Genomic DNA, 14107 nt, shown 5'->3' with positions numbered 1-14107 from the left:
TACACACACGTCATCTACAAATCCAAAAGGACCTTCCCACGACATACAATGTTTTGTTTAGAATGTACAAAACAAAAAAAACGGTCTACAACTGACTGGCTGGGGCCCGGATGTCCACGGAAGCCACCTGGTGGGTCAGCGGCTGCGGACCCGCCTTCCGCACTCCCTCGGCTGGACTCGGAGCTGTGTCCAGAGGCAGGCTGGCGAGTGCGGCTCCCGCCCAGAGGTCACGATGGCCCTCTCACACAAACAGGCAGCTGGAAGCTTAGTTCACATTTTTTAATAACATGGCACAGTTTACATTACACAAGAAGGCTCCGCCGATGAGAACATGCTGAAAATTCAGTCGCTTCACTTTTCTGTTCACATAAGGTCTAGAAAGGACTTTATTACATACAGGATAAACAGCAAAAAGGTCTGTATAGAACAATCTCTTTACAATACTGAAAGCTACCACTACAGTTCCAGTGTACATATTTCCTTGGATTTTTTTTCCTTTTTAGTTGTTGTCTTTTAAAAAACAAAAACAAAAACAAAGAAAACAAACGAAAAAAGAAAACACTGCACAACATCTGGAGTTCACAAAAATCGGAAGCTCACAACTAAACCTTCAGTTTACTACTAAAATAGATCTCTGCTTATTAGAAACAATGGTCTGTAGTTAACTTCTTTTTTTCCTCTTCTTCCAAAAACAGGATAACAACGTCAGATAGCACTTTAATATACTAGAAGACCAAATGGAACTAATTTTATTTCATACATATATTTTACAGTCCAGTAGACAAGATATATTGTATCTCTCTGCTAGTAAAGTCATATTCTCTCCAAATATGTAGACAAGAGGCTTAATGTTATTATAAAAGTATTATGAAGAGACGTTAAGGTTGATGCAAACTTAAAAACGCACGCACACGCACAAGACTTTGTCTCGGCCACCTGCCACCTCCTGTGACCTGCTGCGGCTCACGAGGCGGACCTGGGACAGCTACGCCCAGACTCTGTCACCCACTGGAATACAATGAGTTCCGTTAGGAAGCGTGCACCTTCCCTCTGTCGGTAATCGAATGCGGTGAAAACACATCCATCATCTGAGAAAACGCGAAGCTTTCGCTCAGGATCTGTTTGGGTGTCATTACATCTCATCACGGAACCAGGGAGTGTGTACAGATAGAAATGAGGACACACTAAGAAAAGAAACACGCACAGCTTCCCCGTGAGGCGCGCGGGAGAGCCCGTGCCGGATGGTGGCACGGGCAGCCTGTTGGGTGTCCCCTGGTTTTGGCATCTGACAACTGCTGTCCTCCCTGGCACTGGATGCTCGTGTCCTCTGACCTTCCCGGGGCTGTGCTCCCCCCTGACCCCAGCCCCCCGGAGCCCACAGGCAGCAACTTCAGAGGCGAAGTTTCAGCCTGGGGTCCAATTTGCAGAATAGAATGTTTCTCCCATTTGAAAACAAACAAACAAATAAAAAATGAGCAAGGAAAACAGAGTCGTATCACGTTAAGTGCTTGTTCAGGGAAAATATGACCTTAAGTATGTTGTAAATGGATCTGAAAAGGCTCCTTTGAGTTAGGCGGGCTTTTGTGAAAAGCCCGAACATTCATTGCATAGTTGAAGGGTTTAGCTGTCTATAACAATACATGGGAACACAGCTGTAGCCGACTGCGTTCTCTGATATTAAGTCTGCAAATAGCACATTTTAAGAAGTATTAATGTATTATGTTACTTAATCTTTACCTATTTACATTTGTACAAAGTAAAGCTTTCGTCTTACCCTTTTTGCATATGTGAACCCTTAGCTCACGAAGCAATCTCTTTTTACAGAACTATGTACACGGCCTTCCCTTCCCATCCGAAAGAGCTTCGCACGGCGGTGGACTGTGTGGACTGCTGTCTGTCTGTCTGTTTTCTCCCCAGTTAACACCACATCGGTGTGTGTGTTGTCATCTTCGCTGTTTTGGTTCAAAATCAAAAAAGTTTTATACGAGAAACCAAAAAAGGTGGGACACATGAGAACATGGGACTCGGCTAAAGATCTGAAAAATCTCAACATAGAATATACAAAAAACATTTCAAAACCTGCACTGAGTCTATACATTGTTTACAAGGGAAGAGTTGGGGGCCTCTGGCCGCCCCCAGTCTGCGTCACAGATGCGGGAGTCCTCTGCTCTCTCCCTTCCTAAAGTCTGGCATCGTGTTGCGTCGGAGTGAGGGTTCTCCTTCCTCTCCTGTGGCCCGTGCTCTCCTTATCGAGCCTCTATATCCTTGAGCGTGTGGGAAGGCGGCCTCTCCCTCATCTCCGTGGACAGAGGGGTAGTCCTCCTGGGGGAGACGGGGCGGCCCCCCAGCGTGGAGATGAGCGGGGGAGGCGCGCTCAGCGCCGCCGTCGGAGGGGTCTTGTTGAGGAGTCCGTTCTGGTGCCCGGCGGTGGGGCTGATTCTGGGGTAGTGCATGCTGGGGAGCCCCGGGGTGATGAGGCCGGGGTGGGGGAGATGTCCGTCGAGGGAGGCCGGGTGCACAGGATGGAGCCGCGTGTGCTCGTAGTCCTCTCTGAGCATGTGCAGGCGCTCCCGCTCGTCCAGGTGGCCCCCTCTCTCGTGCTCCCGCCGCGGGTCCACGGACAGAGGGTGGTGGTGGTGATGGTGGTGGTGGTTATAGTCATGAGGCTCCCTGTCCCTGAAGGAGCGGTCAGCTTCGTACAGCCGGGGCGTCGAGAGACGGTGGAGAGGGTCGTTCCTCAGCAGGAAGTCCCTGCCCAGCGGGTCTCTCCGGTGCATGTCCAGTTCTCGGTAGGGGTCCCTCAGAGGGTCCCGGATGGGGTCCCAGTGGAAAGAGGGGTACGGGAACCGCTCTCCGCCCGGGATGGGGCTGATGCCCATGAAGGGGGTCATCATGCGAGTCCTGTCCAGGCTGCTGATGCTGTTCATGGGGTGAATGCCCGGCACCCCCACCGTCATGGGCACGGAGGCCAGGGGCCCCGGGTGCACGCCGGCCGAGGAGCTGGGGGGAGGCGGCTCCGCGGAGCGGTGTGTCGGGGGGCCCTCGGGGGCGAGCTCGTGGTCTTCCTTGCGCTCCTCCTTCACCTTGACCTCCGAGCCCTTCTTGGCGCTCTCGTAGGCGGGCTCGCCCTTGCGCGGCTCGGCCTCGCGGCTCGAGGTGCTGTTGGGCCGGGCGCTCTCCAGGACGGGGGCCCGCACGTAGGGCGAGGGCCCCCGGGCCAGCTGCTTGCCCTCCTCGCCCGCGGCGCGCCCCTCGTGGCCGTGGCCGTCCTTCTCGGGCGGGTGGCCCTCCTTCGCCTTGTGCTCCTCGGCGGCCGGGTCCTTGCGGGACTCCGAGGGGTCCCTCTCCCTCTCTTTGGGTTTGTCTTTCTCGCGAGCCTCGGCGTTCAAGTGACCCCTGATCTGTTCGGCGGAGCTGCGTGCGTGTCCCAGGGTGCTCACCGGGAGGACAGGAGCTGGTGAAGGGTGGCTGGAGTGTCTTTTCTCGACGTTGTCCCTGAGGGGGAGAGAGGGAGACAGGAAGCAGGTGAAAACGGCTCCGTCGGCCAGGCCAGGGGCTGCCGATGAAATGGTGGTGTGAAGAGGACGGGCTCGGGCCGGCTCCTACGGTCACGGGGCCGCAGACGTGCCCTGCGCGTGGCAAAGCCGGTCGCCCCGACCTCACGGACCCAGACTGCAGAGGAAGCTTTGTGGGGGACAAGTGCTAGGGACGTGGGTGAGCGGGCAGCCCCGGGGCAGACTCCGTTCTCTGTGTTGAAGAGCCACGTGCCTCGGTCAAGACCACAGGGGAGGAGCTTCCGGAAAGCCCAGGTGGCCCAAGCTGGCCCACGCATTGGTGACACGGCCACGCTGCCCATCCTGACCGGGGCCTTGGGATCGGTCAGGGCGGAGACTCAAGGCTGAAGACCCCAAACGCAAGTAGGATGGGATCTTTGGTCCGACTTTGTCAAAGAGAGCCAGGGTGGGGGGAAGAGTCTCATGTGACTATGCCGGGCACTTCTCTCACCGGGCGCCGGGACAAACAGCCGGTTTCAGAGTGAAAGACACGGAGACGGAGCCATCTCCGAGATGCGGCACGTGCGGGCCGCTGAAAGGCAGCCACACAGCGCCAGAGCATCTGGGTTGCACAATGTGCTTCTGCTTTGGGAAGGATAAGAACACTAACGTCTGATGAGAAGGTGGGAGAGAGCCAGCAGGGAGAGCGGGTCCCTAGACACAGGACCTCCTCGGGAAAACGAGAACAACTTTAAGAGCATCCACGAGTGAAAATGTGGAAGAATTTGAGAGACCTGTCTCGGGTGGGGGTGGGCAGAGAATGCAAAGCAATGAAACGACAGTGAGGACCCACCCCCCAAACTCGAAGAGGGACGACGAAGAGTCCAGCAAGTCTGAGGGGCGGCCCCACACAGATGCAGGGAGGGTGAGGGGTCCAGCAGGGTGCTGCGTAGGCTCTGCGATGCCAAGGCTCAGAGGGCGGGGTGGCCACGGTGGGGGACCTGAGGTTTCCCCTACAGAGTTTGTTTCTAGCCCGCATGCAGGGGCTAGAAAGAAGAGCATCTGTCTTTAAAAGGTAAGATGAAAGAAGAGTGTATTTTACCAGGTGTCCTGACTTTAACCCAAGAGGCCACTTTGCCACCATCAAGAACAATGGGAAGGGGGTTCCGCCACAGGCTGTCACAGCCCCGCTGACGAGGTGTGAGCAGCGCTCCCTCCTGGTCTGGCGCCCGACAGGGGCACAGGGACGTGCCTCCCTGGGGGAGTTCCCAGCTCAGAGCTGAAGGCTACAAAGGGCTCTGCCACTGGGAAGAGGTTTTTATTATCAACCTGCCTCGAAGGACAACTCATCTTTTTTTCTTTTATAAGAAAGAACTCAAGTTAGCACGACAGCCCATAATGAATCTCTACTAATCTGCCACGTTGAGAGTCGGCAAAGTTGAATTTTTTTTCAAATCACTCGCAGGGGTCGTCAAACTTTTTATAAAAACCGCCCACTTTTGGTCAGTTTTTATAAAACGTTTGACGACCCCTGGACGTGCGATACATACACAGTGAAGAGAAAAAGGAAAGATCTGGATCGTATTTGAGTCTTAACTACTGAAAGGAGGTTGGTATTAGGCATTTCCTATCAAGCATAGCTTGTGTGTACTCCTTGCTTATCAGTTTGTTCAAAGAGAAAACAGCCTGAAGAAAGCAGGACAGAAAGGGAGGTGCTGTCAAGAACGCCAACGACAGTCTTCTGAACACAGAAATACCGTAAGACGTCTTCCCCTTTATGGGTACTTCCTTCGTTAGGCGTGGGTGACCACGTCCAGAGATACAAATGGTTAGTAAAATTAATTATCCGCCGGTGAAATGAACCCACACCAACAACGCGTGTCGACATTGTCTCTCAGTCCCCATCAGCGAAATTTCATTAGTCGTCTGTGAGAGCCCAGGATTTGAGTTTGAACAAAATTTCAGAAAAATATGATGAGGCAATGTAAACATGACTGTCTAAAAGAAAACAAAAAGAGAGAGAGAGAAAGAGAGAGAGGCGAGAGGCGAGGGAAGGAGAGGGAGGGAGGGAGGGAAGGGAGAAAAGCCTGTGGATGATTTAATGGGCTGCACAACTGGACGTGAGCGTGGTGCTGATGCATGCTGTGTGCGTTTGGTCCGAAGCTCCAGCTCGCTATCTCTTCCAGACAGACTTCTACCTGGAGACACTAGTGCTCACGGGGCCTTCGGAGGGTCTGCACGTCTGCCTGCTTCTCAGTCAGGAGGATCCTCGCTCTGCTACGGGTACGGGCTGTGGGCACGAGGCCCTAGGGGCCGGAGGGCGTGCGCTCGGGGCGCTGCGTGGGCGGGCCGGGCGGGCGTGGCAGGAAGCTGGGGGCCCGCAGAAGCACAAGGCCGGGATCGGGATGGGGCGGGTGGACGGCTGGAACCTGGCACCGGAGCGGGTGGACGGCTGGAACCTGGCACCGGAGCGGGTGGACAGCTGGAACCTGGCACCGGAGCGGGCTCCCCCAGGGGGGCGGGCGGGGCGGGGGACTCGAGAGCGGCTTCGTTCCGTACCTTTCTTTGTCATCTTTACTAACGGACGCGTCTCGTTTATCTACATCTCTATCTCTGTCATGAGCTGCAGCGGACGCGCTGCGCTCCAGCTCCCCCGGCTTCAGCCAGGGCGGAGGGGTCGGGAACGACGGAGGCGTTCGGTGCAGCCGGTTCCAGGGCTCGTGAGGGTTGCTAAAGCTCTGCACACTGGGGCCATCCTTGTGGCCGAACATGGAGTTGGGTGCTGAAATGGCGAAGTGGAGAACAAAAAGGTTTCAGAGAGATTCTATCACCTGCTGTAATGAAGGTACTTACCAAAAAACTTTTAACAGCATTCAGAGTTAAAAGGAATACATATTATTGGGAGCTGGAAAAGGAAAGGAGATTAACAAATTCATTAGAGGAACTTGGCCTACACGGGACAGGCAGCTCACAGCTTTTTTTTTTTTTTTTAACCAAAGGCAAAGGGGTAGGAGGGGGAAGATTAAAAACGGAAGGGACCAAACAGGTACCAAGATTAGCTACTTAAACAGAGCTGTGCATGCAGGAGTGCCAAGCATGCAGAAGGGGAGGTTCTGACGGTGCGCCTGAGACTGGTGACAACTCGGAGTGGGACGCAGGGTTGCCCACTACTGACCGCAGCCCCACTCCCAGGACTGCTGCTCCCCCCACACTGGAGCAAGCCGGTGCGGCCGGAGACCTTGACCTAAACAGACGCGTAAGGTCTCCGTGCTAGACAGAGCTGTGACGGCTGCTGACGCCGCACGCTAGGTCCCTGCGCCCGGGGACAGACAGGCGGGTGGCAGGAAAGAAAACGGGTTGAGTGCACGATGCTCAATGACTGAACACTGTGTAGAATGGGAGCAGGTGTTGCAAGCCCTTTCCTATTTGAGACGGACTTTGTAAAAGTAGAAAACTATCCCAAACTCCCGTTATGGAGCAAAAAAAATGTCGCCGGCTCTTCACTGTCCTGAGCCCGGCGTTTCCCTGCTGGCCTCACCGAGCTGCTCCCATCCCAGCATGCCAAAGGCGAGGTGAAACTTCCGTGTCGTTCTCACCTCTCACGGGAGTGGCAGCTATAGTCTGGGGCAGCCGAGAAGGAATGTGGATGGAACTATGAATTTAAGGGAACTCTCTCTGGAGTTCAACTAACTACATCCCCTTTCCGGAACCTCAGGGACAGAATGGTAAACCCTGGACTTCCCTTCAATGGCTGGTTTTGCTACAAAAGAACACTGCCACCTAACTCCACTGTGTAGGCCTGCTTCTGCAACGATAAAACCTCCATGTGTTTCCCAAGAGCGGAGTTCCTTTTCATCTGGAAAGGTCTTGAGCCACAGACAGATCAGAGGAGATAAAAAACAGTCCGAGGCGGATTTTAAAAAGCGAGAGGTACTCACTAACGGAAGGATTTCCAAGTCCCCCGAAGGCATTGCCTCCGACCGCTGCGAGCCCAGTGAAGGTGGACGGCCGATTGAAAGGCTCTGCGGAAGAGAGGGGAGAGCAGAACACAATGCAGGGCTCGCCCGCGGGAGCAGCGGAGAGCCGCCCAGGGGCAGGGGAGAGCCGCCCGGGAGCTGGGGAGAGCCGCCCGGGGGCAGGGGAGAGCCGCCCGGGAGCTGGGGAGAGCCGCCCGGGGGCAGGGGAGAGCCGCCCGGGGGCAGGGGAGAGCCGCCCGGGAGCTGGGGAGAGCCGCCCAGGGGCAGGGGAGAGCCGCCCGGGGGCTGGGGAGAGCCGCCTGGGAGCTGGGGAGAGCCGCCCGGGGGCAGTGGAGAGCCGCCCGGGAGCTGGGGAGAGCCGCCCGGGAGCTGGGGAGAGCCGCCCGGGAGCTGGGGACAGCCGCCCGGGGGCTGGGGAGAGCTGCCCGGGAGCTGGGGACAGCCGCGTGGGACCGTGCCTCCATAGCTCAGACCCGCTCTGTCCCGCTTCTCCCACCAGCTCATGCAGAAGGTTTGCGCTGCACCTGACATGAGGCCCTGGGTTAACGCAATACATTATCTACACGTGCTATTTTCTAGAACTGTGCGTTTTGCCCCATTTCCCTTGCTGGGTTGAGGGAGGTGACTCCAGCCACACATTCCAAGATGCCCCCGCTTGTCTCCCCTTTTTGGGGAATGTGCTCTGGAGGCTCTAGCCGGACAGAAATGAGATGATATCTTCAGATAAATCTAAGAGGAAATGCTGAAGGCTCCCGTATGACACACCCTGTGGCCGGGCACCCACTGCCAGCATCTGCCTGTACACTTGCAGAAAACATCAAATTCAAGCCCCGAAGCAAGCAGGCACCTTTACTAGGCAGACATACTAATAAGGCAGTGAAATGTGAAGTGATGAACAAAGACTGGGTAATGACTCATCATAACATCCTCCTGTCTTTCTTCCCACCTCCAGGAGGTGCCTGCAGGCGTGGGGCGGGAGTCCACCCTCGTCTGCCAATGGGCAGCACGGACTGCTGTAGGCGTAGGCTCCCTGAGGTAGCAGGCATGGCTCTGCCCGGTGCACGTCGGTACCTCCGGACAGAACCACGGCCGAGCACAGAACTGCTCCTTAAGAACGTGCTATCTGCCCTGGCCGGTTGGCTCAGCGGTAGAGCGTTGGCCTGGCGTGCGGGGGACCCGGGTTCGATTCCCGGCCAGGGCACATAGGAGAAGCGCCCATTTGCTTCTCCACCCCCCCCCCCCTCCTTCCTCTCTATCTCTCTCTTCCCCTCCCGCAGCTGAGGCTCCATTGGAGCAAAGATGGCCCGGGCGCTGGGGATGGCTCCTTGGCCTCTGCCCCAGGCACTAGAGTGGCTCTGGTCGCGGAAGAGCGACGCTCCGGAGGGGCAGAGCATCACCCCCTGGTGGGCAGAGCGTCGCCCCCTGGTGGGCGTGCCGGGGTGGATCCTGGTCGGGTGCATGCGGGAGTCTGTCTGACTGTCTCTCCCCGTTTCCAGCTTCAGAAAAAAAAAAAAAATACAACAACAAAAAAAAGAACGTGCTATCAGAGGCGCTGAAATCCCCCAGATGGATGGCACCCATTCAGGCTTCTCCAAGATCACTGCCACCTCCCTACGTAGTTAAGCGAGGTATCTAAGACTATGGCCAACTCGCCAGGAAGTGCAGCAGGGGCGCAGGAAACATAAGGCTTTTCTGAAATACACATGTCACTTCCCGTCACTATGGGCAACTCACCTAGGTGGGCAGCAGGGTTGAGGAAGTTGCTGTGATGAGGAGGCGGCCCAAAAGGGGTTCCGGTTGGGTGTGCAGCACCTATGAAGTCAGACAGAACAGAATGATTTTCCCAGGAAGCCAGCTTCCACAGGGCACCTGGCCCCTAGGGGCCGGGGGAGCCCATCGGAGACCATGCTAAGGGAGAGACACAGGAAGCCAGCTTCCACAGGGCACCTGGCCCCTAGGGGCCGGGGGAGCCCATCGGAGACCATGCGAAGGGAGAGACACAGCTAGAGTCCATCGCTGAGCAGAGTGTTAGACACACTGCCAAACACTGCCTGGGGGCGGGGGCGGGGCTCTATAACCTGGAGAAATGCCAGGTTCAAGAATGTGAAGTCGCCTGACCTGTGGTGGTGCAGTGGATAAAGCGTCGACCTGGAAATGCTGAGGTCGCTGGTTCGAAACCCTGGGCTTGCCTGGTCAAGGCACATATCGGAGCTGATGCTTCCAGCTCCTCCCCCCTTCTCTCTCTCTGTCTCTGTCTCTCTATCTCTCTGTCTCTCCCTCTCCTCTCTAAAATGAATAAATAAAAAAAAGAAAAAAGAAAAAAAAAGAATGTGAAGTCAGGTTCTTTACTGAAGGACTGAGAGCCACGATTATGTCCACAGGCTCGCTCACTGTCTAGGAGGAGGGCATCTGACCCGGAACTATTCCCTTCACAGAGCACCCTGAGGGCAAGTTCCATCATCGGGGCTTCTGAGCAGCTGTCAGGAAGCTGCGTATCGGGGCTGCTCTGCTCTGGGCCGCCACAGAATCTCTTTTCCTGACCATGTCTTAGTGGTTCCAGCCTCCCGCTGAGGGACACTACACAGCCTGACCCCACGAAACACCCGCCCTGAGTGACGCTGGGTGGTGGGAGACGGAGTCCTCTGACCTCACTCACCCTCCAGGGCCAGGGGCCACCAGTTCCTCGTGGGCTTCTGGACACGACTAACCTCGTCACTGGCTCCAAGAGTCTCGGCCCCACCCGGGCACTCGGGTCTAACACTGTGGCCTTCCCTTTACGCACAGTTCTCTACTCTATATTTGGCCTGAGACAGCAGTATGTGTTTAAGATGCCTCAAATCCTTTTCTTAAAGGAAGCTGGGGAAGGAAGGAGGGAAAGAGGGAGGCACATAGTGTTTATGTGTGAATCAGGGAAGGACAGTGTTTCTAAGAGCTTGGGGCCCCAGCTGGCTGGGGACTGCTGGTGACAGCTGAGGAGGCACGCTCTCTGGAAGGCTGGCGTTGGCTCCGGACAAGACACCGGCCAAGGGCATCTGAGACGCCTCTTGAGTTCATGTCAGGCATTAGTGCCCAATGCTAAGACAGAAGTGGCTGAATTTAACAACCGTGCCTCTTACACATACCAGTTAAAAGTTTCACCGAAGAACCACTTGGGGCAAAAATCCAATATTGTTTATACTGGAAAAGATTACCTTCTAGAACAGAAGTAAAAACATGGCCTGAGGGAACTGACTAACAACTAATGAACAAGTTTAAGTTCCTCAGAAAATACGGACTCAGTGGAGACGGTTCACCCTCCCCCAAACCCTATGAACTCAGTTTATGGTTTGGGTTCTTGCTCCTCCAGCCGGCAAGGGGCTGGGGGCTGGGGGTGTGGAGGAGCCACCCAGCACGGGGACACAGCTGTCTCAGTCACAGCACCCCGAAATCAGAAGGCACGTGGGCGATTCTCTGCTCAGCCCCAAACGGCGACTTACGCTGCATCCAGAAAATGCAAAAGTTAACACCCCATCTCCACAGAGCAAGCGCGGCCTGGCACATTCGTTAGGTATTAACAGTGTCGCCAGCAGAGTGGAAACCTGGCCGCACACCGTCTGTGTGGTGCAGGGTAATGAATGCTTCCGTGAAGGCTGGGGCCGCTCAGGCCGGGGCCCCCCAGGGCGCCTTGTCGTTCCAGAATTACTGAACAGGGGAAGCCGACTCATCCGCTTGGCTCAAACGGAAGCCAGGGAGAAATCTCTCCAGGTCTCTCCAAAAATTGCTCTTAATGTAGCCCTGTCTCCGAGCCTAGGTGCCATGGTAACAAAGCCTTCAAATATGTCCCTCGACAGAACTGACAGAGAAAAACCTGAGACCTTAGCAAATTCCATCCACCCTTGAGGGTGATTCACTTGCTTGGGCAACGAAGCCCATTAAAACGATGTGTTCTTGCAGTGTGGGTGTTTTTCTCTCTTTGAATGGAAGGGGTTTAGGTCCACCCAGAAGGAGTCTTGGATAAAAGCCTGGGAAGGCAGAGGGCAGGATGCATGAGAAACTCCTTCCCCAAGGGCGAGAAATCAGGAGCCCCTTGGGTATTCACAGCCAGAATAAATTCTACTTAGCGTAGTGGGTATTAAGTTATGGAGCTGGTCACTAAAGTGAGCTTAGCGGGGTTGTTTACAAGTACTGTCAAGTGGAGCCCTGTGCCAGGCACCTGCGCGGAAGACAGCTTTAGAAAAGACTGAGTAACAAGGGACCTTTGAGACAGAGGGATGTTCTCGTCTACCTCACGCTCCTTCGAGCCTCTGCCTTTGTGAGCATGTGCCCGGAGCAAGAACGGGGTTACCTGAAGCCTGATGCTCAGCAGCCCCGCCCCCAGCTTCGCCACACTGGAATCACTTAGGAGGGCGAATTCTCAAATGTTAACAAACAGCTCTCTTGGGTGTTTTACACCCTGTCCCCTAAATTTCCTGCATTATTATAACCAACCAGCAACCAACTATCACAGACCATACCACCAACTAGCGTAACTTTTACGTCCAGGGGATCCTTGAACAAGGTGAGGGTGAGGGATGCCAACCCCCCAGACTGGTACCAAATCTGCATAGATGTTTAGACTCCCCCCCCCAAATATAACTATTAATCGCCCACTGATGACCCGACGCCTAACCCATAATATAAACAGTTGATTAACACACACTCTGGATGTGCTAGGCATATTACACCCTGTATTCTTCCAAAAAGTGAGCTAACGTCATTAAGAAAAGCACGAGGAAAAGAAAACGTGTTTGCAGGGCTGCACGTATTCACTGAAAACAAAACCCACGGGTAAAGGGAGCCCCTCGGTTCAAACTGTGTCGCTCAAAGGGTCCACAGTGTTTCCTCCCCTTCAGACCCCCCACACAGAGCGTGACGGAAGGCTCCGTGGCCACCGAGAGTCAGGGCGCCACGAGTCAGGGTGCCACCTGCCCTTGAAGCTTTCTGATCTTTTTTCCAACAGCCTTTGGCATGCTCGTGAGTTAGCTTGGCTTCATTTAGACCAGGGGTCCCCAAACTTTTTACACAGGGGGCCAGTTCACTGTCCCTCAGACTGTTGGAGGGCCGGACTATAAAAAAAACTATGAACAAATCCCTATGCACACTGCACATATCTTATTTTAAAGTAAAAAAACAAAACGGGAACAAATACAATATTTAAAATAAAGAACAAGTAAATTTAAATCAACAAACTGACCAGTATTTCAATGGGAACTATGCTCCTCTCACTGACCACCAATGAAAGAGGTGCCCCTTCCGGAAGTGCAGCGGGGGCCGGATAAATGGCCTCAGGGGGCCGCATGCGGCCCGCGGGCCCGTAGTTTGGGGACCCCTGATTTAGACGCAAATAATGAGCCAAAGCACTGGGAGTCCCCTAAGGGGAGAAGGGTCTCTCTCCCCTTCTTTCATGAAACAGGGCCCATCAATGAAGGAGCGTCCACTTCCCCAGCGGGGCTATGGTGTGGCCCTCCCTGCAAGCTGGCATAAACCGTGTTTTTCAGGGAGTGATGGAGCGGCGGCCCGGAGCACCAACACGAGTTATTGAGCTCCTGGGGAACAGCATTTCTGAGCTCTGCCCTGCCCCCCTCGGGACTCACCAGCGGCGGAGAACAGAGTCGAAGGCCGTGCCAGGTCGTGGGGGTGGTGGATGGCTCCGAAGAGGCTGGGGCCCGGAGGACGGCTCAGGAACTCGGGCTTCAGTCCAAAGTCCAGTTTGTGTGGGTCTGACTGCATTTGTTTCTAAAGCAGCAAGGGGGGGGGGGTTGGGGGGAGAAGGTGCCGTCCCCGGAGGAAGGGCAGGGAAGAGACATTAGTAATGAAGTGGCTGAGACTGAGAGAGGAAGCTGGGAACAGCGCACGTGGGCTCAAGCCCTGGTCAGGTTTAAGCATGAGGACACAGCAACCCACACACCATTTAACCCCAGCGCTAGAGAAGCAGGTCAGCCTCCGAGAGGGCAGCGGGCAGGGCAGCGGCCGGCACCTGTCTCTCAAATCAGATCGTCAAGCGGTAAAATCAGTCTTGGAGGTTGTACGGCTTGAGGAATAAAATTGTATCAAATTTATTTACTTGACACCATTAGCCACTCCGAAGTAGCTTTATTACACAGTATTTTGCTGTGAATGAAGGCCCGTTTTAGCAAGTTTTTAAATGATAGTCTTTTTAAAGCTCATTTTATTAGGAACTCTGCCTGAATAAACTTCTGTGTAAATTAATGGTTTAATGACTCTTTACCACACTCTAACAGATCACAGCACATTAGAAAGGGAAAGTTATGAAGAAAGATTTGCGTGCCTACAAGCTAACTTTCAAATGATCATTGTTACATATTAAAAAAAACTAACTAGGGATACTAATTTAACAAACGGGTCATTTCTTTACCTACTACCCCCAATTACTTGAGAAGAAGAGATCAGTCCGGCCCAGGAAGCCGCCCAGAACCTGACTGTGAAGTCCCTGCCATAGACTGCAATCACTCCACATCACTTATTGACAGCCAGCCAGCTCACCCTCCTCTGGGGCTGTAGAAACTGCCTCCTAATCTGCCCCGGGACTCCTTACCCCAGCAGCCTTCTTAGCTTTTGTTTAACGCAAACATCAATTCTGTTTTTACACTGCAGCAA

General features: G+C 54.5%; 1 protein-coding gene across 3 annotated transcripts in view; it reads right to left on the bottom strand.

Annotated features, from left to right (window-relative positions):
* Positions 1–265: 265 nt before the first annotated feature.
* The window catches only part of AUTS2 (activator of transcription and developmental regulator AUTS2), a 1175598-nt gene continuing 1161756 nt past the window's right edge, over positions 266–14107 (bottom strand). For all 3 annotated transcript variants that reach the window (XM_066382453.1, XM_066382455.1, XM_066382454.1), the window contains exons 15-19: positions 13084–13225; positions 9206–9283; positions 7433–7516; positions 6054–6276; positions 266–3495 (exon numbers count right to left, since the gene is read on the bottom strand). In XM_066382453.1, the coding sequence (XP_066238550.1) occupies positions 2247–3495; positions 6054–6276; positions 7433–7516; positions 9206–9283; positions 13084–13225 (1776 nt within the window). In that variant the 3' untranslated portion in view covers positions 266–2246. The remainder of the gene's footprint in view (positions 3496–6053; positions 6277–7432; positions 7517–9205; positions 9284–13083; positions 13226–14107) is intronic.

This window comes from Saccopteryx leptura, chromosome 4 (assembly GCF_036850995.1).
Source record: "Saccopteryx leptura isolate mSacLep1 chromosome 4, mSacLep1_pri_phased_curated, whole genome shotgun sequence".
In the NCBI taxonomy this organism is placed as follows: Eukaryota; Metazoa; Chordata; class Mammalia; order Chiroptera; family Emballonuridae; genus Saccopteryx; species Saccopteryx leptura.
The sequence above is the reverse complement of the archived record's forward strand: the minus strand, read 5'-3'. Positions and strand labels throughout refer to the sequence as shown.